Source organism: Coregonus clupeaformis, chromosome 11, assembly GCF_020615455.1.
Source record: "Coregonus clupeaformis isolate EN_2021a chromosome 11, ASM2061545v1, whole genome shotgun sequence".
In the NCBI taxonomy this organism is placed as follows: Eukaryota; Metazoa; Chordata; class Actinopteri; order Salmoniformes; family Salmonidae; genus Coregonus; species Coregonus clupeaformis.
Genome location: NC_059202.1, coordinates 40096658 through 40124519, shown reverse-complemented (window position 1 = coordinate 40124519; position 27862 = coordinate 40096658). Strand labels below are relative to the sequence as shown.

General features: G+C 43.0%; 1 protein-coding gene across 1 annotated transcript in view; it reads right to left on the bottom strand.

The window, feature by feature from the left end:
* Window positions 1-3203: 3203 nt before the first annotated feature.
* The window catches only part of LOC121577188 (CD82 antigen-like), a 51504-nt gene continuing 26845 nt past the window's right edge, over window positions 3204-27862 (bottom strand). Inside the window, exons 2-9 of the mRNA XM_045223628.1 lie at window positions 17763-17841; window positions 15044-15116; window positions 10496-10620; window positions 9116-9190; window positions 7137-7235; window positions 5863-6036; window positions 4656-4739; window positions 3204-4320 (exon numbers count right to left, since the gene is read on the bottom strand). Coding sequence (XP_045079563.1) covers window positions 4243-4320; window positions 4656-4739; window positions 5863-6036; window positions 7137-7235; window positions 9116-9190; window positions 10496-10620; window positions 15044-15116; window positions 17763-17825 — 771 coding nt within the window. The 5' untranslated portion in view covers window positions 17826-17841 and the 3' untranslated portion in view covers window positions 3204-4242. The remainder of the gene's footprint in view (window positions 4321-4655; window positions 4740-5862; window positions 6037-7136; window positions 7236-9115; window positions 9191-10495; window positions 10621-15043; window positions 15117-17762; window positions 17842-27862) is intronic.

Here is a 27862-nt window from a genome sequence, read left to right as displayed (position 1 = left end):
AAACTCCCCAAATACAGGTGTGCCAAGCTTGTAGCGTCATACCCAAGAAGACTTGATGCTGTAATTGATACCAAAGGTGCTTCAACAAAGTACTGAGTAAAGGGTCTGAATACTTACGTAAATGTGATATTTCAGTTTTTTTGTTGTTGAATAAATTAGCAAACATTTCTAAAAACCTGTTTTTGCTTTGTCATTATGGGGTATTGTGTGTAGAAAAAGAAAAAAAACGAGTTAATCAATTTTAGAATAAGGCTGTAACATAACAAAATGTGGAAAAGGTCAACGGGTATGAATACTTTCTGAAGGCACTGTAATCCTACAGATTGTGAGTTTTCTTATCTCCACAAGACAGTCCATAAAAATCCACAAAAACTAAAATCACATTAATAAAACTCACAAATAAAGTATAAATCTTTGTCCTTATAATTTCTTTAAAAAAGATAATACTGCTAACGGTTTGTGATGGATTCAGTTTATTTTCAATTCTTGATATTGAATAAAAAATCACAATAGTTTTCCTTTTTAACATGGCTTCTAACTACAGGAACATATTCCCCTACGTATAACATACAAAAAATACATAGATGAGTTTAGAATGTCTGTATTGAGTAAAATAAAAACGTTCAAAACCCAATAAAAAGCCTTCATCTCCATTTAAGTTAAATTATATAAATTTCAATTTGGCAGTACAAAGAGGATTTCACAGGGATTTTCACTTTTATACCGCTACTGATTTTCGAATAACGCCTCGTCTTATTATTAACAACTCTCCTCTTCATGTAAAAAATTGCCAACTTAATAAAATAAAAACTAAGTCTCTTTTTGAATGTGTAGTTACATGAGTAATGCTGAAATGAAAATGTAGCAACCTCTAAAAGGGCTGACTGTCATGGTGGTGGCATTCTTGGGCTGGAGACCAGAGACCTAAGGGGACCAACAGTTTTAACAACAGTCTCATTCTGACTACAATAGCTACTTAAAGTCAGGATCCAATTTCTCTGCTGATTCGACACAAAATAGTGCTGATAGCAGTGATGCTACTACATCAGCCAGCCAGACTGTAGTTAATAAGAGACAATGTCTGCATGCCAAATGGTGCCTTATTTTCTATAAAGTATACTACTGTTGACCAGGGCTCATACGGAATACATAGGGCTTTTGTCAAAAGTAGAGTGCACTATATAGAACAGGGTGCCATTTGGGGCGCACACAATAAGAGTGGAAACAAAGCCCTAACAAAACAAAACAAAAACAGAGCAGGCGGGCTGAGGCGACCGCTTTCTTTCCAATATAAAATGTTGACCAAGCTCAGTGACTCAAACCATCACTCATTTGTCCCTTACTAAAGTCATATGTACAATTGTTTAAACAAATAACAAAGACATGAGGAAAATATATATTTTTTAAAAGTAAAACACAAGCATAAAATATCATAAACACATATACTCTACCGTTCAAAAGCTTGGGGTCACTTAGAAATGTCCTTGTTTTTGAAAGAAAAGCAATTTTTTTGTCATTTAAAATAACATCAAATTGATCAGAAATACAGTGTAGACATTGTTAATGTTGTAAATGGCTATTGTAGCTGGAAACGGCTGATTTTTTATGGAATATCTACATAGGCGTACAGAGGCCCATTATCAGCAACCATCAGTCCTGTGTTCCAATGGCACGTTGTGTTTGCTAATCCAAGTTTATCATTTTAAAAGGCTAATTGATCATTAGAAAACCCTTTTGCAATTATGTTAGCACAGCTGAAAATTCCGGGATGCTGACCTTCTAGGCAGAGTTGCAAAGAAAAATACATATCTCAGACTGGCCAATAAAAAGAAAAGATTAAGATGGGCAGTCTGATATGGCTTTTTCTTTGCAACTCTGCCTAGAAAGTCAGCATCCCGGAGTCGCCTCTTCACTGTTGACGTTGAGACTGGTGTTTTGCGGGTCCTATTTAATGAAGCTGCCAGTTGAGGACCTGTGAGGCGTCTGTTTCTCAAACTCTTGCTCAGTTGTGCACCGGGGCCTCCCACTCCTCATTCTATTGGTTAGAGCCAGTTTGCGCTGTTCTGTGAAGGGAGTAGTACACAGAGTTGTACGGGATCTTCAGTTTCTTGGCAATTTCTCGCATGGAATAGCCTTAATTTATCAGAACAAGAATAGACTGACGAGTTTCAGAAGAAAGTTATTTGTTTCTGGCCATTTTGATCCTGTAATCGAACCCACAATTGCTGATGCTCCAGATACTCATCTAGTCTCAAGAAGGCCAGTTTTATTGCTTCTTTAATCAGCACAACAGTTTTCAGATGTGCTAACATAATTGCAAAATGGTTTCTAATGATCAATTGGCTTTTTAAAATGATGAACTTGGATTAGCAAACACAACGTGCCATTAGAACACAAGACTGATGGTTGCTGATAATGGGCCTCTGTACACCTATGTAGATATTCCATTAAAAATCAGCCGTTTCCAGCTACAATAGCCATTTACAACATTAACAATGTCTACACTGTATTTCTGATCAATTTGATGTTATTTTAATGGACAAGAAAATTGCTTTTCTTTCGAAAACAAGGACATTTCTAAGTAACCCCAAACTTTTGAACGGTAGTGTACTCTGAGTGTACAAAATATTAGGAACATCTGCTCTTTCCATGACATAGACTGACCAGGTGAAAGCTATGATCCCTTATTGATGTCACCTGTTAAATTCACTTCAATCAGTGTAGATGAAGGGGAGGAGGAGACAGGTTAAAGAAGGATTTTTAAGCCATAAGACAATTGAGACATGGATTGTGTATGTGTGCCATACAGAGGGTGAATGGGCAAGACAAAATATTTAAGTAATAATATGCCATTTAGCAGACGCTTTTATCCAAAGCGACAGTCATGCGTGCATACATTTTTGTGAATGGGTGGTCCCGGGGATCGAACCCACTACCCTGGCGTTACAAGCACCGTGCTCTACCAGCTGAGCTACAGAGGACCACTAAGTGCCTTTGAACAGGGTATGGTAGTAGGTGCCAGTTAGTGTGTCAAAAACTGCAACGCTGCTGGGTTTTTCACGCTCAACAGTTTCCCGTGTGTATCCAGAATGGTCCACCACCCAAAGGACATCCAGCTAACTTGACACAACTGTGGAAAGCATTGGAGTCAACATGGGCCAGCATCCCTGTGGAACGCTTTCGACACCTTGTAGAGTCCATGCCCCAACGAATTGAGGCTGTTCTGAGGGCAAAAAGGGTTGCAACTCAATATTAGGAAGGTGTTCCTAATGTTTTGCACACCTAGTGTATAATATACTTCATGAAAAACGATTCATTAATCTTGGTAGCTACTCGTTTTACGGAGACCAGTCAGACCAGACACACCCGTAAGAAAGAGGGAGGGCAGATGAAAGGAGGAGGTGAAGAGAGGAGATATTAAGCCGTCAGTGGAGAGACTGATGAAAGAGTAAAAATAAAAACCCACCAGCCTTTCCCTGCTCTGGTCTAGGGCAGGCCTTCCATTCCAACCCACCCCAGCACCAAAAATACCAGCTGTGGGATACAGTATGGGAACATCTGGCCTCCTTTCACCTCCTCCCCCTCTCTCTCCTGCTGTACCCCCTCCACAGTGTTCCATCTCACGCTCCTCCCCAAAGCCCATATTCATAAAGTAGGAGTGCTGATCTAGGATCAGTTGCCTTTTAGATAATATATATAATGGAAAGGGGATACCTGATCCTAGATCATCACAGGTCCAGGTCCTCTCTCTGTCTCACTGATCAACAGCTCACAAAACATCACTAAAGTGCTCTCACAAACAAAGACTGAGCTTACTAACTAATTAACTAACAGCCACGATAAGCGCTTCAGGAAGAGACAGAAAATAAGAGAACAGAGGAACATCCTGGGTTCATACGGGAGTTTGTTCACACTCACTCCATCAGATACGTAATAACCCAGCGCTGAATTCATTAATACCTAAAGATGAGTGTCTTCTAAAACCAAGTAATTTGATAAAAGATAAGACGACAATGTGTGTGTCCAAAAAGATGCAGGTCCATATGTTGTGCTTGATTGGGAAGTGTGTGTGCGTGTGTCCGGACTTCAGGAAGGAGTAACAAGAGATACAGGCGAGTCAGGACAGTTGCGTCTGTGTTTCACTGTGAGAGTGTGTGTCTGCGTGTGTGTCGCTGCATGTCTGTGTTTCTATGCTATGCATGTGTGTGGTGTATGGCTTTTCCTGTCTTCAGGTCTTCATAGTCAGTACTTGGGTACTTTGGTGTAGTCCTCCTGGACAACACTCTTACACAGGCACATAGACAGGATCATTCCCAGAAGCTGGTGGACAAAACAACTGGGTTAGGTATGCTAAAAGCTCACACACACAACAATGCATGCACGCACACACAGACAGACACACGCACATATACACACACATGGCAAGCACGCACACAAGCATAAAACCAAAACTAGCATACACAAAGACAACCACACCAGGCACAGAAACAGGGTGGGGCACAGAAGACTCCTATTATTAGTCTTGAAGGTGCAGGATGCATACATTGCATACATTCATACCTCACATGATGAGGGACTGTGTGTGTGTGTGGGCATGTGTGTAATGTGTGTGTGTGTAATGTGTGTGTGTGGGCCTGTGTGTGTGTGTGCGATACCTCAATGACTGCCACTCCGACACCGATTCCAAGAATAACTCCACAGTTCTCCAGAAGCCAGCCCTCCACACTATGCATGCAGCCCTGTAGAGAAAGGGGGGGAGGGAGAGAGAGAGAGAGAGAGACAGATTTAGAATTTTAGAAAACCTTTAATGGCACAATCCAGGTAATGTACATACTGTACATAGAGAAATCAAAGTAAAAACACATTTGAATTCTCCTGTAGAGAGAGAGGGAGAGAAAGAGAAAAGGGGAGAGAAAGAGTTGAGAGAGAGGGAGAGAGCGAGAGGAGTGCAGAAAGGTGGATGAGGGGAAGAGCTCAACCAGACAGAACACAGAGCGCTCTTCAAACACCACTGTTGTCTTTGGACGAGGCTCAGCGCTGCAGCGTGTATACTGGTGTGTGTGTGTGTGTGTGTGTGTTGTCTTTGGCGGGGCCTAGAGAGCGGTAGAATAACACCCAGAGGCTGGCTGGAGAGAGAGAACACAAAAAGGATCCCTCTATAATAACAGTCCAACAGCCCTACAGGAAAACATAGGAAACATTAATCGGCCCTCTGCTGTGTGTGTGTGTGTGTGTGTGTCTCTGCTGTGTGAATAGAGGCCTTTACTCAACACAAACAATATGGATTGCTGCTGTCACCATACAGTAGTAGTGGGATTAAGTACTACTGTAGTCCTGCCTTACTGAATTACCATCTGGGACATGACTAGGTTGATGTCGGATGGTCAGGAGGAGTCTGATTAGATTAATATAGGAATACAACTTTGTATATGAGGTGAGATAGACCTTTGCTAAACAGAAATGTGCTGTTCAAATAAAATTTCAACAGAAACATTTTGCTACGGTTTGCCCTAATGAACAAGAGCCAGGGTGTGGCTTTCGGTATAGTTAGCATACCGTTTCGTAAACAGGCAGGTCAGCAGACAGGTGTTCACAGAGCCCAGTCTCCTTGACATCTGTCCTTGTCCCTCCCTCCCCCCATCTCCCTCCATACCGTTTCGTAGACTGGCAGATCGGTAGAGCCCAGTCTACTTAATATCTGTCCCCCCTCTCCCTCTCTCTCCCATCCTCTCCCTCCCTTCCACCTCTCCCTCTCTCCAACATACCGTTTTTGTAGACAGGCAGTTCAGTAGACAGGTGTTCACACAGCCTACACCTTGACATCTGTCCCCCCTCTCTCTATATCTCCCCCCTTCAACATACCGTTTCGTAGACTGGCAGGTCGTTGGACAGGTGTTCACAGAGCCCTATCTCCTTGACGTCTGTCCCGGGCAGGGTTTCGTTCCGACAGGAGCAGGGGTACATGGAGACAGAACTGTTCCTGATCGTCAAATTCTCTGACCAGTTACCAGGACCAGTCCAACCACAGCACTTCATCTGGAGGGAGGGAGGGGGGGTGGAGGCAGGAGAGGGAGCGAGGGAGAGAAGGAGGGAGGAGGGAGAGGGGGGGGGGGATTGGCAGAAAGATAGAACAAAAGAAAGAGAAAGGGGGGGAGAACGCATGATTCATATGTACCAGTTAAATTATTTGCTGAAACAGACAGTGTTCAAACAGCAACAGAAACCCAACACTCCTTGCCTGATGCTCTCATGAACACCATGGGGTGAGAGGCTTGGCTGGAGAGCCAGGGGAGGGGGATGTTAAAGTGGAAACCTTTGGATAAATAGTGCTGTGAGAGTGCTTGTGCTTTTAGAAAGTTGAAAGCACAGTATCACATTCAGTTGACAACTGAACTATACTGAACTAAAATATAAACGCAACATGGAACAATTTCAAAGATTTTGCTGAGTTACAGTTCATATAAGGAAATCAGTCAATTTAAATAAATTAATTAGGCCCTAATCTATGGATTTCACATGACTGGGCAGGGGTGCAGCAATGGGTGTGCCTGGGAGCCAGGCCCACCCACTGGGGAGCCAGGCTCAGCCAATCAGAATGAGTTTTTCCCCACAAAAGGGCTGTATTACAGACAGAAATACTCCTCAGCACCCCCTCTGACGATCTCGCAGGTGAAGAAGCCGGATGTGGAGGTCCTGGGCTGGCGTGGTTACACGTGGTCTCCGGTTGAGATGCATGTTCTCTAAAACGACGTTGGATGCGGCTTATGGTAGAGAAATGAACATTCAATTTGGTGGACATTCCTGCAGTCAGCATGCCAATTGCACGTTCCCTCAAAACGTGAGAAATCCATGGCATTGTGTTGTATGACAAACTGCACATTTTAGAGTAGTCTTTTATTCTACCCAGCACAAGGTGCACCTGTGTAATGATCATGCTGTTTAATCAGCTTCTTGATAAGGATAAAATGCTCACTAACAGGGATGTCAACAAATTTGTGCACAACATTTGAGAGAAATAAGCTTTATTTCAGCTCATGAAACATGGGACCAGCACTTTACATGTTGCGTTTATATTTCTGTTCATTGTAAATATCAACGTTGATAAAGTGGAAACTATGGCAGGTCCAGTTACTCACCGTCCTCTGTACATAGTCCCAGGTGTGTTCTGTGGTCCTGTTCTGACCAGTGTAGTTGACCAACATCCCTTTGATGATGTTGGACATCTCATGCTTCAGCTGCACAGGGAGACAAAGGAGCTAATTTAACTTTCAAAGTTAGGACAAGAAAAGCTACTAATATTACCTAGGCCTGAAGCACTAATATTATGAGAGCTGAATATAGCACAGAGCATGTGTTATAACGCACACAAACAGCACAATGTCATGTTTCAATTGCCTTTCTATACACAAATTATGACAACAAGCTATACACTGTGTGTACAAAACATTAGGAACACCTGCTATTTTCATGACATAGACTGACCAGGTGAATCCAGGTGAAAGCTATGATCAGTTATTGATGTCACTTGTTAAATCCACTTTAAATCAGTGTAGATGAAGGGGAGGAGACAGGTTAAAGAAGGATTTTTAAGCCTTGAGACGTTTTAGACATGGATTGTGTATGTGTGCTTTTCAGAGGGTGAATGGGCAAGACAAAAGATTTAAGTGCCTTAAAACTGGGAATGGTATTAGGTGCCAGGCTGGGTTTTTCACGCTCAACAGTTTCCCGGGTGTATCAAGAATGGTCCACCACCCAAAGGACATCCAGCCAACTTGACACAACTGTGGGAAGCATTGGAGTAAACATGGGCCAGCATCCCTGTGGAACGCTTTTGACACCTTGTAGAGTCCATGCCCCGACGAATTTAGGCTGTTCTAAGGGCAAAAGAAGGTGTTCCTAATGTTTTGTAAACTCAGTGTATATTAGAGGGCCACATGGTAGGGAGGTACCTAGCCTACATGGGAGGTGTCTACAGGACTCAATATGGGAGGAGAGGGGAGGGAGCCCAACCCTGTTCTGGGAAAGTGTGCCACCCTACCCTGCCCTGGCCTGTGGTAAACCCTAAACACAGAGAGCAAGTCTGCACACACACACACACACACACACATACACACACGAAAGGCCACAGTAACCCCCACCTATTGTGGATCATGAGATTCAAGTTGATAATGGGAACGGCTGAGTTAACAGAACTCAAACCGGTCAGATCGGCTCAAACAAAACAGTCCCGTTTGTTCACACACATCCAATTTTACCCATTAGCCTACTCTTCTTTCTTCTATAAAACAAGAATCACAGGTCCAAACAAGTTGATATGAAATCTTGAATATCATTTTTCTACCTTGATTTTGAGTTAAACAATTAAATAAAAGCTTCCCTCTTGAGCTAGAGCGATTTGACTCTGGTAAAAACTCAAATATCTCAAACTCAAGTTTGTATCTATGCTGTTTTTATGTTACAGTAGATTTACAGTTGACCAACCCTGGCTGTGCCGATAGTGCCCCTCTCCTACCTATAGGGGGCGATGTGCCGTCATACACCGTGATTACACGTCTCCATCCAGAAACACATTTCACAAGCACACGCCTTTCGCATTGTGCCACCCTCCACACCCTTTCCCACCCCCAGCCTCCCTGACACACCCCAACCCTCACTCCACCCCTCACATCAATCCCCAGTCATATTTTTTCAATCACTTCAATCCTTTTAAATCCATAAGGGGAAGTGCACGAGTGTACACTTCCAGAGAAGGGTTGAGAATCGGAACGCAACCGTTGATTCATCCCAGAACAATGCTTCACTCCTGGCACACCCTGTTCCTGTTACACCAACCCTAACTGTCCATTCCATCACAGTCAGGGGTCAGAGGGGATTCCAAACGGGGGGATTCCAAGAAGGCCTTCCCAGCAGTCAGGACTTGAAAGCAGGTACAGCTGTCTAGGGGGGAGTGGGAATGCAAGGTATGTCCCAGCTGCGAGGCCAAGAGAGGGAAGGAGAAGGGGGGAGAGCGGGACTCGGGAGATGGGGTGGGAGAGTGAAGCAGAGGGAGATGAAGATGGAGAGAGTGTGGGGTAGAAAGAACAGGGAAGGACATAGGGAGGAAGGTATAACTCACCCTGTCTCTCTGGAAGTAGATGAGCACCCCAGCAGTTACCTGGGCAATGAGGATGAGCAGGAGGCAGGTGAAGTACTGGGGACAGACAGACAGACAGCAGACAGACAGCATCATGGGAAAGTGAGTTTGACAGGTTCATTATGATAACAGTTCAAAACAACAATGGTTTAGTTTGCATGACACAGGCCAAACCAAATTTTACAGAGAATGTTAGCCAATGTTATTGACTTGAAATGTTAGTCAGTTTAAAGTTAAAGTATAGTAGTAGTCAATCTGAAACGGAATCTCAGAAGTTGAATGGACACTAAAATATTGTAAGTCATTTGAAATCCTTTCGCAGTAGCAGAGCATGGCTAATTGAGTGTGTCCAGGGCCGTTTCTAGCTTTTTGGGGGCCCTAAGCGAGATTTGGTTGACCCCCCCCCCCCACCTCAGGGGCAAAACATTTTAGTGGCCCCCCCTCTTGGTGGCGGAGAGAAACATTTGCAGCTTTAAAGTTAATGTCCTGCAATTCTACACATTTTGCCATGGGGCATAGACAAAATAATGTCTATTAACATAACAATAGGAAAACTGCTGATGCACTACCAAATTTCGAAATTGCACGTTTTGTATTCTACTATCATAACTGACAGTAAGTTGAGACCATGACTGAAATAATATTTAAAAAATAAAATAATAATTAAAAAATTAATCATAATTGGTTGGGGGCCCCCTAGCAGCCGCGGGGCCCTAAGCAGCCACGTATATTGCTTATGCCTTGAAACGGCACTGTGTATGTCCACTAACAGTTGGACTGCATAGCATGTTTCAGGGGGTTCCTCCATAGGCAGACAGCCGAGGAACTGACAGCTGGTCATTGTCATCCTAACTGGGTCACTACAGCTCATCAGCACCTCCATTAACCCCCTGAGCAGAGCAGGTTCAACCCCCCTCACAAGCACCCATTACTCCCTGGCCCCGAGCTAGCAGGTTTAACCCTTATGAGGTCATTCCCCTCTCAGCTCCCCTCCTCTCATCCTTCATTCCACTCCCTCCACTCCACTTACCACACACCCTCATCCCCACTCCCCTCACTACACCCCTAAAGCTCCCAGGCTTAACTCCCTGTAACCCCTCCTCACCCACCCTTTAACCCTCTCACCACAGTAAATCCACACATACTGCTGACCTTGACGACAACACACAGGACGGTATTGAACTAACAATCCTCCATAGACCAAACAGGACTCTGTGCGTCTATACACGCTTCCATAACAAATCAGGGCCGACCCAATAAGAATTGAAGACCCAAGAGTCAATGCGTAATTCGAATTTGTGAAACTTGAGGGTCAGGTTTAGCATAAGCGTGTTAGTAGTGGTGTTGTGTGTGTATACTCACCAGGCCCAGCAGGCAGCGTATCTCATAGATGGCTCCTATACAGCCCAGGAAACCCATGGCCATGGAGAGAGACCCCACACTGATGGAGATGTAGGACACTACCTTCAGTGTGGTAGAGGATTCCTCTGTATGGAAGACATACAGGAAAAGGTAAACACTCAGCCCACAACATAACATACACTGAACCAGAATCCATATCACCCACTAGCTAAAATCAGGCCTAGTCCTGGTCAACTAAAAAGTTATGCACATGTGGCAGGTGAAGTACCATGTAACCTGTGCATTCAGTAGTACCATAGTCAAGCAAAGCAATGCGGTCTGCCACAGACCAGGGTTCACATGTTGTGTTCTAAACATTCTAGCAATTCTCTGCACTACGAAAGTTTTAATGGCCCACCAGAGCAGAGGAATGGAGAGGAGATGGATTGATTCCCTTGGCTAACAGAGTCAGTGGTATGTAGAATGGGGGCTAGATACAGGATGGAAGGGGGTGGGGTTGGAGGAGAGGAGAAGATACAGTGCATTCGGAAAGTATTCAGACCCCTTGACTTTTTCCACATTTTGTTACGTTACAGCCTTATTCTAAAATGGATGAAACCTCTTGTCTTTTATCTCGTTCTCTCTCTTGGAGGAGGTCCAGAGAAGCTCCAGAGAGGCCCAATCTCTGTCTGGAATGAAGCCTGCCTTATCGTTCTGGATCTGGGACACGGCTCCAAATCACTGGGGCCACGGCCAGAAGAACCAGAGAGTCCTATCTATTGCATAACAACCTTTACTCAACCCTGTTCCATGAATAATACAATCACAATGTAGTCACATCAAAACCAGCCAAAACACTCTAAAGATAAAACCCAATAAGTCACTTCAAAGCATTGCCTCAGAGTGCAGAATATATTCATTTCAGAACCTCCCTTTGTTAAATCTATACTGTGGCAATACCCGACACCTTGTATGAATGGTAAACTACTGTTTGTGCAGTCTATTGTTATTCATATTCTATTATCTATTTTAAAAGAAAGTTGTCTTTAAAAAGTATGGTCATTTCTTATCAAGATTGGGGGGAAATATCCCTGGACTGTCCATATTTGAAATGTGTATTAAATCAAGTCAATCATGAGTTAGGCCTACATAATTATGTTTTTTATCAAATGAAAATGAAGTGTAATAAGGTTATTTCAAAGAGCACACATACTATTTTTCCATTGAAGGTGAAACGGCCCACTACTTCTATATTCTCATACTCTAATAAGTATTGTTTAATTCATAAGCTTTACTGTTTCCGATACTACTGATAGGTTGATATTTAATTGAGGGCGGGAGTCGAGAACGTAGACGCAGCTGTCTAGTATCATAATCACGTGTCAAGGTAACACAAGAGATCAACTGATCTGTTGGTTTGTTGCAATCAAGTTTGTTTTAACACGCAAGTGCATGTTATCTCCCGTTAGTTTCGTTTTAAGAAATACAGCGGTAGCCTGCAGGAGCTCTGCCTCTTCGTTGCAATTGACGCGACATATCCATGAAGGATAAACAACGCCTGTATAATCATATACCTATTCTACAGTTTAGCTATAGCGAAAGTAAACCAAGTCAGCGTACATCACTGTGTGTACGTACTGTGTACAGACAGACAGACATATATAGGCTATCCCACATCAGACAGGCATAAACACATTCGTCTATACTGTATATACGCGCTCATAACCTACATGCATGCATATGTCAGTGGCAGTGGTTATGGGATAATGAAAAGGCCTGGGTTTCTCAGGGTGGGTCTGCTACTAAGTACAGAGCAGGACACCTTATATAGACAGACTGTATGTGGCTCAGGACTATCATTTATGGGGGATCTAACACACACACTGATCTATATCCAGTAAAGCCCTGTCCAATGTGCGTGTATGTGTGACACACATACGGCACTACAGAGCATTACCGGAAAGAAGCTAGTTAAAGGGCTCAAACACAGAAAACAAAGCTCTAAGCTACACATGTCTTACAGCACTTGGCATCCGCTGACAGCAAACTCTCACCACAAAACACACATTCACTGCGGAAATAGAGGAGAGAGAGGGGCAGTTGGTCTGAACACACGTGTACGTGTACTGTAAGACTCAAAGCATGTGAAGTAAGGAACACTGTGACTGTGACTGTGGACTTCCTAACACCGACGAAGGTCGTTGGCGACAGAAAGCTTAGCAAACGAAAACACTGAAACTTGCATTCGGACTTCATTTCACAGCTCGGTACTTTCTAAAAGCGGGATCTCAAAGCCTTTAGACTAGTAACGTTTCTCAGAATGCACATCTGCATTCTCCGGTGGTAGTGTAGCTAAAACAGATTTTCCCTGTAGTCAGCATGTGTTTCCACGGAAACGTACATTTAAAGAGTTAATTTCTAGGATGCGTCCCAAATGGAACCCTATTCCCTTTATAGTGCACTACTTTCGACCAGGGCCCATAGGGTGCCATTTGGAAACCAGCAGCAGCTCAGGCTTAGGGGGAATATTTGGCATAGCAGGGTTCACTGTATAAACATTTTCAGCTAGGGCCACGTATTTAGTCTGTATACAGAGATACCGAATTGAGTACATATTCTCATCTTGAACACAGTGATTCCACATCGAACTCAAAATGGGCTTCAAAATATATATCCTAGGTTGGGGCATTTTTTTATATGAAAAAGGTGGCCCTGGGGGAAAAGGGTACGGGTATGGTCCGAGGGAACAGGGGGAGCATACAGGATCTCAGCTATCTGTAGAGGAACAGCTGGATAATACAAAACAATGGATGATAAAGAGACTGGGGCCAGGGCTGTGCTTTGTGTTATGTCCCGGACAACCGGCCAATGATTAGTCTCTTCTCACATCCGCTGCATTTCCGCCACAACGGCTGTGAATAGAGACTGGCCAATGACAAGCAGCAGGCTACGCTCGACGCTGACCTTAGAACAGATCCAGGGTAGTTCAGTATCCCATATACACAATGAGTGTCAGAGTAGGAGTAGTGCTGATTTAGGATCGGGTTTGCCTTTTAGATTATAATGAATAATATTATATGCACAGGGGTGGAAGAGATCCTAGATCAGCAGAGAGGGATGCTCGCCCAGGCTAAGCACCAGGCTCCAATCAACATTCAGTGACCTTGGAAAACATTTAGAGGGCAATCCCGATTCCAGAATCTCCATCCCTCAGTGATTATTTAATTTAGCCTTTATTTAGCCAGGAAGTCCCATGAGATTTTTTTAAGGAGACCCAGTGGGAAATGATGACCCACAGGGAAGAGAGGAGGGAGGACTCAGGCCAGGCCTGAAAGGTCCGGGAAACACGTCAAGTTTCTCTGTGTGTGTGTGTGAGTATGTGTGTCACAGGGAAGAGAGGTCCGGGAAACACTTCCAGTTCTGGCCAGTTAATACTCTCTCACAACTCATTTCTAAACCCCTATGGACGTTCCAGACTAAATATAGACAATCTACTACTCCACCTAACCTTCTGAGAGAGATCTCACTGGCCGCTCCAGAAATACAACTCGTTGATGGAATACAATCAACTAGAATTAAGTTCAGAGTTATGCAGGAAAACATCCTACACGCCAAGAGAAGTACATTTCCAAGAGCAGTTCAAATAGAAAGTTGCGTATGACTTCCAGATAAAAAAAATCGAAAGCAGAATCATTGAAGGAAGAGGATCAACTTTCTGCTCTTCTGTTGCTGAAGCTGAACACATTGAAAGCATTTATAATGAATCAGGGAGATTTACAGTAGGTGCTTTTTCCATCCATGTTTCCCTTGCTGGCCTGCTCTCCTCGGGCTACAGAGTGAGACTGAGTTTCCTATTGACTTGTTGTGTCTATAAGAAACCAATAAAACTAAAGCAGAAAAGATGGCGGGCATCTCTGCCACCTCTTCACACGGCATGCAAGGTATTGAAACAGATCTGACGACATATGTGTGTGCGCGCAAAGTGTTTGCACCTGCGTGTGGAGACAATCTAGGAAATAAGGTGACATGCTGCGTGTGGACGGCAGAGTTAGTAGGGTTGAAGTAAGCTGCCGTCCTCTAACACAGGATGAAACTACTTCAGATGCCTTGATCACTAGCCTATCGCTAGTGATCGGTCACTTCCGCCTCTATGTGTGCATGCGGGCCTGCCGAACCAGATAGCTGTTTCTAGTGGTTGAGAGTACCATACGCTATCAGTTGAGGGTCACATTTTTGTTTTAGTGCTTACTTCCCTCTGCTCTTAATTGATGACCTCTGACCTCTTCCCTTGGGTTTGTGTTCGCGGGAATGAGACCAGTAAGATGACATCCACATAAGCTGCACAGACTGGGCTAAGGGTTTAGGATTGGACACGGACTGGGGTAGTAACGGCAGTAAAACTTTAGGATCTGACAAGCACACTTTCCAATCTCTACTTTGGCTTCCCCTGTGCATAGAACACTTGTGCTAAGATAGATAGTATCAACAACTATCAGACAAGATCACATAGGGTGTGTGTGTGACTGTGTGTGTGTGTGTGTGTGTGTGAGTGAGTGTGCTCTTACTTACGCAGAACTGCGATGAAGCTCTGGTTATCCAGGAGAACCCACAGTCCAAAGCCCATGAACAATGCTCCAAAGATCTACAGAGGGAAAAGGAATTGAGTTACAAGGTGGCACTCTTTTTCATGGTCCTTCGAGCCAGATAGCGACAATTGTCCTGGACCAGTACAATACAATACAGTCAGGTAGATTCTTACTGAAAATGTTGGGCTCATTGCAAACCAGATCAGTGCGATAACACATAGAGACAATTGGAAAAGTGTGTGTCTTTAAAATAAGAAATGATAGTATGTCTGCTCCCTCTTTTTTCTCTCTTCTCTTTCAAGTCTGGTGCGCTCAGGCTGTTGTTACATTTGTATCGTTTGAGGTGCGCGCATCACGAGCAAAGTCATTTCTATCATTTTACTTTGCCAGTGAGAACTATTAGCACAGGCAAGTGAGTAGGCTTAGCTGTACCACAGGCTCCGACATAGAAACAAACGGAGCATGGCTTTGTTTCCATGGTTGCACCTTTACCATGCAGAAAACCACTTCTCTCTGGCTCAAACCGTTAAAAACTAAAGACCTATTTTACCGGAGCTAAAAAAAATTACGTCTAGCATGGATTCATGGGAGGCTCTTAAAGGAGTACACACAAATTAATCATCATGAGTAAGGAACTATAAAAAATAGTTGAAATAAACCCTATTTAATCTATAAAAACTTGGTAACAGAAAAGTTATGATTTTGCAGTATGAATTAGATGAGACGGAGGTCATTACTACTAAATTAATGAATCAAAAAATGTTAGGTGAGCCGCATTACTTTTAATCCCTGTCACGCCCTGACCTATAGATCTCTAGTTAGTTTGGTCAGGGTGTGAATATTATGTGTGTGTTGATTCTATGTTTGTATTTCTATGTTTGGCCGGGTGTGATTCCCAATCAGAGGCAGCTGATTGGGGATCATACTTAGGCAGCCAGTTTTTCCTGCCTGGGTTGTGGGATCTTGTTTGTGCTCGGTGAGTTTGGCTTGTTAGTGTATAGCCTTCCGACGTCACGTTTTCGTTGCCTTTTGTTGTTTTTGTATGTTTATTCAGTTGAATAAACATGTATGCATTTCACGCTGCGCCTTGGTCTGACCCGTTCTTCAACGGCCGTGACGATCCCATCTAGGTGTGCCAAGGTTAAGCAAAGGTTGGGAACCACAGGTCTACACCACACCTTCTCTACTGTAACAGATCCATGGGAGATCTCCCATTCAGACTCAGACTGACCTAACACACAAAGGGCCAGACTGAAAAGTTCTGAAAGGGAACTAGCCAATAGAGGAGCCAGGTCTAGACCAGAACCAAAAGGTCTGAGTTTCTTGTTTAATTTTCGTTTCCGGTCCAGACCACGTCCTGTTCCGACACTCGCCTCCAGCAACGAACGGTCGTGTTAGACAACCAGATTCTCCGCCAATTACCTGGTAACGTGTCTAGCGTAACCGGGCGGCAGGTAGCCTAGCGGTTAGCGTGTTGGGCCAGTAATCGAAAGGTTGCTGGTTCGAATCCCTGAGCCGATAAAGTGAAAAAACTGTCAATGTGCCCTTGAACAAGGCACTTAACCCTAATAGCTCCTGTAAGACAACCAGATTCTCCGCCAATTACCTGGTAACGAGTCTAGTGTAACCGGGCGGCAGGTAGCCTAGCGGTTAGCGTGTTGGGCCAGTAATCGAAAGGTCGCTGGTTCGAATCCCTGAGCCGATAAAGTGAAAAATCTGTCAATGTGCCCTTGAACAAGGCACTTAACCCTAATAGCTCCTGTAAGTCGCTCTGCTAAATGACTAAAATGTAAAAATGTAGCCTAAAGTGCAGTGTGGAATTTATAGTGGCCATGTCTAGTAGGGGGGGGGTCAACCCAAAAGATGAGAGGTTCCTAATTCACCACCTCCCCTTGGCTTGGAAATGGAAACACACACATCCACCAGCCCCCCCAAGTCACTACAATAATTAGCTCCCCTGATTGAGACCTCTTCATTTAGACTAGAGGGCCTGTTTCAACCTCATTAGGTCCATATAAACTAGTACTATGTAACCCACTACTAGCCTCTGTCCACAGAGTGTTAACATCAAAAACCCAGAGTCACGTTTACCGAGACACTAGATTACAATTATTACATTAAAACTAGGCTCGACCTCTACAGTCCACCACTTCCCCTTGGTGTTTCCTACCCTTCACTACTAAACTTCTCTGTCCACAGATGCTTCCCATTAGAGGGCCAGTGAGTGTTCACATCAAAAGCCTGAGTCACATTTACGACACACAGACACACAGAGAGTAAATTGGAGAGGAGGTAAAGAGTTAGGTTGGACATCATCAGTGAAGGTTTAATGTAGAAGCTGCTGTGTCCGTTTCAGGATGGGTTTTGAGTGAATAAGAGTGACGTCTCTGCCAGGTGAGGTCTTTTGACTAAATAAAGGTTAGAAGATGAAAACCACCTGTTCTGGATGTGTGAGCTGACTGTGTTGCTGCAGTACAGTACTACAACACTTATCAGTTTGGCAAGTAACATTTACATATGTACTCTGCTAACCTCTGGGATATTTCAAGAAACAGCCTATGAATGATCTTCAATAACTACTAGTCATTATACATGTAGAGTAATATTCTCTTAAGTCAGATGGATTTGATGCAAATGAAGGCTACAGTGGCTGGGGTTGACATAGATAGCAGGCTAGGGCTGAAGGTGGTGATGTCACTTACAAAGAAGAGGAGGTTGAAGAGGAACAGGAAGTACTTAGTTGCCGTGATGCATCCCTTCCCCATGGTTATGACTCTGCAACTGAGAGAAAGAAACAGTTATGTTAGATGAAGGCTACAGTAACATAATTAGGCTACAATGCAAAGTAGGGCTGCAAAATTCCAGAAACATTCCCAAAGTTCCCAGGTTTTTTCAGAAATCCCAGTTGGAGGAATAAGCAGGGAGGCAAACCACCAACTGGAATTCTTCAACACAGCAAATCACAGTACGGCACAGCGTGAGACAGTTTTGGTGTCCTTTTAAAGCTTTCAACAGCTTTGCATTCCTGCCCCCGGCTACTTGCTGGCACTGAAAAACAACAGAGCAAGAGAGAGGGAGAGCAGAGAGAGAGAGAGAGAGAGAGAGAGAGAGAGAGAGAGAGAGAGAGAGAGAGAGAGAGAGAGAGAGAGAGAGAGAGAGAGAGAGAGAGAGAGAGAGAGAGAGAGAGAGAGAGAGAGAGAGAGAGAGAGAGAGAGAGAGAGAGAGAGAGAGAGAGAGAGAAAAAAAACCTCCAGAACCCTAATCCTATACACAGCAGGGGTCCTGGTTAAAACAGTACTTTGATCTTCACAGCACCGACATGGTTCATTCTCAACAGATATACAGTGCTGTAGGGCTGGGGGCGGAATGGCCAAAATATCATACCACAATATTTTTTAATATTTTCTTACAATATGGCGGTATGTGACGGTATTTTTTAATAATAAAAGTTCTAAATATGCTTTATAAGTGGTGCATGACCCTAGGGTGGCAACACAAATTATAAGTGGGTCTTTCTCCATTCTGATTGTTTTATACTGTTCAATCCAACTTCAATCAATCATTTTCAGCATTTTCATAAATTTAAGCATTTCCTGCACTCATTTGTTATCATTTCCACACTGTGCCACATAGGGTTGCATGATAAGGGCAAAACATCTAGATCAAAACTGTTGGAATCATGGATATATAATGACTATTCTAAATAGTTGGAATATAGTGGGCAGCACTTTTAATACATTGTTGTTTGACATGACAACGAATTAAAAAGCCAGGGAGGAATTACTGTGACAGGGTAGGAACCAAAGCATTGGTCAGTGTTTCTCAGCTGTCCATAATTAGATGTTACATTTTTGTTTTCTCTTACATCATGTAGCTAGCTAGCTAACATATTAATGCTAGCCTATTCCTCTCTGATTTAGAAGATATCGTTGCACAAACAACATGCTGATCTAGGCCTACATCAGCACTGGTATCAGCCTGTATTAGCTAGCTACGTTTGCTCTAACTCTGAGTACATTTAGCTAGCCAGCTAACTAGCGACTAGCATTAGCGGCTAACACAATTTATTTTAGCCACAACTTGCTAAGAAAATACAAACTATCTGTTTGCAGACAGTAAGATACACAAACAAATATTGTAATAATAGAACACTTGTGGATTTATAATGAGAAGCAAAGTGGAAAGCAGCATCGTTGTCACCAACGTCTTGTTGCATCTGACAACGCAATTCAAATTCTACTGTCATCTCCACTTCTAGATAACAGCAACAACAACCTCTTTTTACAGTGTGTAACTTCTGTGTGCCTGTGGCCCCATTGGTAGCACATACTACCTGTCTGTAAGATTGCTTACACACACTTGGTCACAGTATGTGAGCTTGTGGTCTATATGTGTGAGAGAGAGCGGCCTGCAAGAGGTTTCTAGGCTAAACTGTTTGCAACAGCGTCATTGCAACCATATTAGCCTACAACATTGGTTTATAGGGATATAACAATTCACCGATACTGGTCGCAGATTCAAATGTTTAAGATAGGACTGCAACGGTCTGCGGACCCCAAACCCGATCCAAATGTAGCATGCATTGGTCAGAAAATCGATTCAAACTGTTACGAATCGCCGATTCACAAAAATGTTTTGCTCATATTACTTTCTTTCTACCTTCCGAAAATGCCTCATGTGACAACTGATGCGTCCTCTCCTTCAATGTCGAACTAAGCATGTAGCTGTGTTAACAGTCATTGATCTATAAGTCATTTTGCATGCCAAGCAACCCCATGGAATATCAGTAGCCTAGTCAAACTGGGCACAGTGCCCAGCTTCGTGCGCTGACCAACGCGAGGTATGCGGCCTGTTCCAGATCTTGCACATCTGCACGGCACTTTCAACATTTAAAATGCTAAAATGGCTTTATTAGGTGAGTGACAACCTATGTAATTTGCTAGGTTATTGTTATCTATGCAGTGTTGAACATTTTGTTTTTCCGCAATAAAAGTAAGCTACTGGAGACACAACTCTCATCTGGCTATACCTGCTGAACGGGGCTTACAATAAATTGTATTTTGATTGTTCAGGTTCACCATCAGCAATAGTTTTGGTAGTTTTGCTTTAAACAATCAGTGTATATGGTCATTTTTAGATATACAGGGTAGTTGATAATTTCATAACGAGGACCAAAGCTGGAGAAGAAAATAAGCTCACTAAAAATATCCAAATGGTCAAAACCATTCCATTTTGAGATGGGGGTGAAATCCAAAGTTGTGCTATATGTTCATTGGCTATGTCATAGCTAATTTGTAAACGATAAAATTGATACATTACTACCTTAAACACTTAATCTGCAAAAATGACAAGTTAATTGGTGGATGATGGATATTTCAGAACCAAAGTGCGGGAAGAAAAACCTACATTTCCCCCCCTAATCTGATAGTGGTAGTGGGGTGGTAGATGCCTAGTCTCCCTTATGGCTCAGCTCAGGTGCCTGCATAGTACATACACCATAGGCATAAAGAATGTACACACACACACACAGACAGACGCCATGGACATAAATCATTTACACACACACACACACAGACTCAGCTCAGATAGATCCAGCTCAGAGATGTTAGTGCATCGAATCATATCGCATAAAACCGAATCGCATCGATGCGTTCTCTAATCAAACCGATCGCACCGAATCGTTTCAAACTAAAACATATCGTTCCTGTATCGTATCGGAGCCCATATATCTAGATACGTATCAAATCGTCTTGAAAGGGAAAGATGCACATCCCTATTGGTTTAGGTTGACTAGTTATCCTAACAAACCAGAGGAACACCCTTCCAGAGACAGGCTAGAACAAGGACCACCTCAAAGACTAAATTGAGAATCATGATGACTCAACATAGGAGAGGCCAGCCCATGTGGTCATGCATGTTATTTTCATCACACGTGGTGGTGGGAGCTATTCAGCGCTGTTTACTACTGACACTGTACAGCAGTGTAGAAGCCAGAGTCAGGCAGCCACGAAGCACTGTAACCAGGATCAACACTGTTTCATTACCATGTTTATGAAGTAGGTCTACTCTGAAGGAGCAAAACATTAGCAATATTCAACAAACAGATGATGTCATAGCATATATGACCACACAGTACAAAAACTAGGTTATGAGGTTATTTTGTGTGAAACGGAACAAGCAAGCGACAGATGTCAGAGCAATCTTTTGGTGTAACAACCATAGAATTGTATTAGATCCTATTTATATGGTAACAACCTCATTCTACATACATTCATAACTAGTTCCCCCTCCAACTAGGTGCAGACGACGACAGATGTGCTTCCTGACACGCACGCACGCAGCATGCAAGCACACACACACACATGCACGCACACACACACACACACACACACACACATTCTTAGTCTCTAGTCTACAGTGTCCTATAAAGAGACATGACTGTGTGAAAGTATTTTTCCCTGAGAGAGAAACACCTGCATGCTCAACACATTACCAGCCCAGGGTCTACCAGACTATGGAACTGGAAGCAGGCTAGGTTTCACTCTTTGCTCCAATGAAAAACACAGAAAATATAGGATATAGGCTAACCTAACATCAGTGAAGTGAAGTCAACCAAAAAGTTGCACTGAAAGAAATCATAAACATTACAATTCCTAGAAGTAGGCTCGGCTAATTCTCAGTCTCTGCTCCTACAACACACACCAAAGAAAACATTCACCACACCAGTCCTTTTCCTGACAGCCCTGAATATACCCTCAACCTGGCTACAACCAGCCATTGAATAAACCAAAGAAAACACGTAGCCTACACAGACCTTTTCTTAAGAGCACCGAAAATAAAACCAGCCTTTGTGGTTATTTGAAGAGTCTGAAAATATCATACAAGGAGGACTGAGAAGGCCAACTCCCCATGTATCAAATGACAAGCTATACCACCGCATGCTACTCTCCCAGTCTTTCTTCCAGATTTAGGCAACAGTCATACTACCCATCAATCCAAAACAGACATGGCATGAGGGAGCCAAAAAAGGCCCAAAGTTTGATCTAGTGAGCTAATCAGAATCAGAATCTGAAAACATCTAGGCCTACATCAAGAACATACCAACTAGGGGTGTAATGGTACGTATTCATACCGAACCGTTCGGTACGGGACCTCAGTTCGTTCCGCACTGTGAACCCGAATGAATACATTTTTTTTTATTTTTTTTTATAAAACACTAGGCCTACCTTGAAATTGTATGCCATTGTCTCTTGGGTAAATATGAGCTTAAATAACATTGTAAGCTATTCTGTTAAAACAACTAGTGCCTATGCGCACATTGTAATCAAAATTCTAATCTTAACTGCCCAATTTCAAACTATCCTTTTAGGGTTGGGCGGTATCCAGATTTTCATACCGTCATATGGTTTCTGTACCATACCGGGGTATACGGTATTACTGAATGTGCACACAAGGGGCGCTATTTCAAAACAATTTAGGTAACAGGAATCTTGATCCAGGAGGAGATTGCATGTCTCTGCTGTAACCAAGAAGCTTGATCTTGACATCTAGCCACTTAGCTAGCAAGTTAGCAAACCAAATGTATAGCTGGAGCCCTGAGCGGGATATCATTTATTTGACACATCTTAGATTTCTTATAGTTATACTTAACTTATAGTTATAAGCAATACCGTCGTTATTTCGGAATACCCCGGTATACGGAATAAACGGTATATCGCCCAAGTCTATATCCTTTTGTGAGGCGCAGACTCAAACTAGTTCTGTACGATGGTGAGTGGTGGGGACGATCAACCAGAATTGGAGGATCCTCCATCATCGTTTAAATCTCCAGTTTGGGAACGTTTGGCTTCATAGTGGATTACACCGGCGATGGACAGAGAGTTGTGGATAAAACATTAACAGTATGTTCACCAAGAATAGCCTATGCAGATTGGCGCGTGTAGCTTGTTGTTGTTGTTGTTGGCCAATCACAAGTCATCAAAGCAGCACTACAGTCATAGAGCCTCCGTGTGTGGCAAAGCAAGTTAGGAGATTATCTAATCATTAAAATGGAATCAAAAGTTAAATGAGAAGGATATGCTACAATGACCAAGAGCCAACAGGTAGGCTGCTACTTAATAATCGGAATGGAGGTGTTGTTATTTGTAACTGTAGGACAGGGAGAACGCACATGCAGCCTCAATTAGCCTAGCTAGGTGGCTAACTTAGCTAGCTTAGCTAACTAGCTTCTCTCGGTTTGATGCAGTCAAGACAGTCACTACTTAATCATATTGGATGATAAATAACCTAGCTATGACAAGCTAGAAGTTAGTCAACTAGCGTGAGTCAGCTTGGTATGGTTGGTTGCTGTCTCTGGCTCTCCCTCCCTCCTCCTTGCTCCACGTGTCAATTGTTCACAGTACACACACCACAAGGCCCCTCCTCCGCCTGCTAGAGTGTCTGTCCCTCGCGCCTTTTCAGCTCTGATTAATGAAGTAGCTTACAAATGGACTTTTCTGCTGCTTCCCTCACTCGGATCAGACCAGGTCTGGATCCGACCATGTCTATACGGAACTGGTCTAGTTGTCCTCAGGTCAGTTTGGAACGGGTCTCTATATTGAAACATTTATTTTGTATATCGGGTCCGGGTGGGAAAGCCCCAGTTCCATTTCGGAACGGGTCCAACTTTTTGGACCATTGAAGAACTCTACTTGAGAGGCCCAACATAACAATCCCTGTTGCAAAAGACTGGACTTGCGCCACAAGCAGGATGCTTTTTAGTTTAGTGTCTTTTGCCAAATAAACAAAAATTAACTACAGTAACTGTTGGCATTTAATTTTCCCGCTGTACCATAACCCCAAACCCGCAATATGTACCGAACCGTGGGTTTGTTGAACCGTTACACCCCTAATACCAACACTATCACACATACCATCAACAAAGTACAATCAGTCACTGCCCATTCGTTAAGGAAAAGGCTTACAGATTTGCAAAAGTTGCCACGCTCTTAGATTTGATAAACAGTAGGATAGTCTGACTACTGAGACAGACAGACAGACAACAAGTTGAAAGCTTAGTAGTAGGAAAATACACTCTTTAGAATGTCCACCACATTTTTCCCTCGTGCTGTTCTCACTCTAGATGTAAAGTCACTCCCTGCAAAGTGCGCACACGAGGGCCTTCTAGTCACGCTCCTGGTGCATGCCATGACAAGTTTCAGTAGTCAAGGCTTTATCGGTGCTCCTGGCTGTTTGTACAATACGGTGTTCCCTTTACGTGTGCATTATTAAACAGTAAGTTGCATTTCATGTCACTGTTTACATTGTATTTCCCTGTATATTTGTACGGTAGCACACTATATTTCCCGGTAATAATCCTGTAATATCGTTTATGTTAGCAGCTAAGTGTGTTAATTAGCTAAGTAAGCAAGCATGGTGTATACGCGTAAAGAATGTGTATATTATCATTCCTTTGGTAACTGATTATATGCAAGTTGGTTTAGTTATTTCCACAGTTGGTTTATAACATGTGTGGCCTGTCCGTGGTAGTCATTAGTGGATGACGGCCTGTGGCCATATCAGTCATTTAGTTATATAAGGAGCAGTGGCGGTTGGTGCCATTTAAGATGAGGGAGGACGATATTTTTCTTCATGAGCATGGTCATATTCCATTCACCCAGTTCAATGTAACAGCGATAGGTTTAGGCTAATACATGATACTCAAAGTTTCCCTATACCCATCATGAGGTTGCTAAAACCTAGCCTATGAATGAAAGTTTACAATGTAGGTGCACACAGGTCGAGAGAAACATTTGAGGTGACAGACAGTGACACATGGACAGACAGTGACACATTCAATACCGCCTTGCACACTCTTGTCTGTATCTAGGGTGTAATCATTAGTCCAACAGTTGCAAACGAGAGTCTCTATTGGACAAATTCAGGTATGTTTATCCCCGTTTCGTTCCGCTTCCTTCCGTTTAAGAAACGTTTTTCAACAGAATCGGCGAAATGAATACACCCCTGATCACGTGTAAACACAGTTCAATTTCATAGCAGCCATGTCGTATTCCTTCTCACATCTATGCGCTTTCCTCCTCTCACCTTTTCCCTTTGCTTGTGGACTTCAATGCACAGCACATCAGCTGTATGTGACCAGGCGAAAAAAAAAATCTAAACCCTATCACGACTGCTACACATAGCCTACATCGTTGTCACCATTTTAGCTGAAGTAACTTCATAGCCAACATAGCTAATAGAACTAACAAGTTAGTAAACCCGCTACAATCATGCAGTAACGTTACAGTGTACAGTCAGTAAGCAGTTTAGCACTTACACCGGCGGGCCCCGGTGGCAATACATTTGTAAAACCAAAAGCTTACCTTGACTTTTAAGAGTTCCAGTGTTGTGTTGGATAGTCATAGCCAGCTAGCTAACATAGCATCCCTCTGTTTGAGCAGGGTGTTTGAGTAGGCTAAACTAGCTAGATTCATTTGTTAGCTAAGTAAGTGATACTGAAATTTTTTTTTTTTTTTTTTTGACGAAATCTCTCTCTCTCTTGATTATCCTTCATTTTGGAAGACATTAATTTGTCCAAACCTGTTCAACTATTGCCTTTCTCTCTTTGAGTCAACTACTCACCTTATTTTATGCACTGCAGTGCTACCTAGCTGTAGCTTATGCTTTCAGTACTAGATTCATTAACTGATCCTTTGATTGGGTGGACAACATGTCAGTTCATGCTGCAAGAGCTCTGATAGGTTACTGTGTAAGTCTATGGAAGGGGGTGAGAACCATGAGCCTCCTAGTTTTTGTTTTGAAGTCAATGTACCTAGAGGAGGACGGAAGCTAGCTGTCCTCTGGCTACACTATGGTGCTACCCTACGGAGTGCTGTTGAGGCTACTGTAGACCTTCATTGCAAAACAGTGTGTTTTAATCAATTATTTGGTGACATGTGAATATATTTAATATAGTTATATTTAAAAAAGAAAATTAAATTAAAACCATACAATAACTATTTGTGAGTTAGAAACACGAGAATGCAAATATATACAGATCAGTGCCAGTACCTTATTCAATATGCAGGGGCACTGGAGTGGTTGAGGTGGGTTCATACATAAAAAAGTGACTGGTCGTACGATATACAGTGCATTCGGAAAGTATTCAGACCCCTTGACTTTTTCCACATTTTGTTACGTTTCAGCCTCATTCTAAAATTGATTAAATTATTATTTTTCCTCATCAATTTACACACAATAGCCTATAATGACAGAGAAAACAGTTTTTTATAAATGTTTGCTAATTTAAAAAAATTAAAAACAGAAATACCTTATTTACATAAGTATTCAGACCCTTTTCTATGAGACTCGAAATTGAGCTCAGGTGCACCCTGTTTCCATTGATGAGATGTTTCTACAACTTGTTTGGAGTCCACTTGTGGTAAATTCAATTGATTGGGCATGATTTGGACAGGCACACACCTGTCTATATAAGGTCCCACAGTTGACATTGCATGTCAGAGCAAAAAGCAAGCTTGAGGTCAAAGGAATTGTCCGTAGAGCTCCGACACTGTCAAGGCACAGATCTGGGGTAGGGTACCAAAAAATGTCTGCAGCATTGAAGGTCCCCAAGAACACATTGGCCTCCATCATTCTTAAATGGAAGAAGTTTGGAACCACCAAGACTCTTCCTAGAGCTGGCCGCCCGGCCAAACTGAGCAATCGGGGGAGAAGGGCCTTGGTCAGGGAGGTGACCAAGAACCCGATGGTCACTCTGACAGAGCTCCAGAGTTCCTATGTGGAGATGGGAGAACCTTCCAGAAGGACAACCATCTCTGCAACACTCCACCAGTCAGGCTTCTATGGTAGAGGGGCCAGACGGAAGCACCTCATCAGTAAAAGGCACATGACAGCCCACTTGGAGTTTGCCAAAAGGACTCTCCGACCATGAGAAACAAGCTTCTCTGGTCTGATGAAACCAAGATTGAACCCTTTGGCTTGAATGCCAAGCGTCACGTCTGGAGGAAACCTGGCACCATCCCTACAGTAAAGCATGGTGGTGGCAGCATCATGCTGTGGGGATGTTTTTCAGTGGCAGGGACTGGGAGACTAGTCAGGATCGAGGGAGAGATGAGCGGAGCAAAGTACAGAGATCCTTGATGAAAACCTGCTCCAGAGCGCTCAGGACCTCAGACTGGGGCGAAGGTTCACCTTCCAACAGGACAACGACCCTAAGCACACAGCCAAGACAACGCAGGAGTGGCTTCGGGACAAGTCTCTGAATGTCCTTGAGTGGCCCAGCCAGAGCCTGGACTTGAACCCGATCTAACCTATCTGGAGAGACCTGAAAATAGCTGTGCAGTGACGCTCCTCATCCAACCTGACAGAGCTTGAGAGGATCTACAGAGAAGAATGGGACAAACTCCCCAAATACAGGTGTACCATGCTTGGACCAATGTCATATTTCTGTTTTTTTATTTGTAATACATTTGCTAAAAATTCTAAAAACCTGTTTTTGCTTTGTCATTATGGGGTATTGTGTGTGGATTGATGAAGAAAAAAAATGATTTAATCTATTTTAGAATAAGGCTGTAACGTAACAAAATGTGGAAAAAGTCTGAATACTTTCCGAATGCACTGTACATGTAAACAGGGCTGAAAAGTGACTGGTAGCTGGAATACATAAATACTTATGGTAATATACTAATGGTAATGTATACATGTAATACAGGAATAATAGTGACCAGTAGCAGGAAAAATAGTTACTAATGTCAACCAATAATCAATGGACAGCAGTGTAATAATCATTTTAGCAGTAGCACAG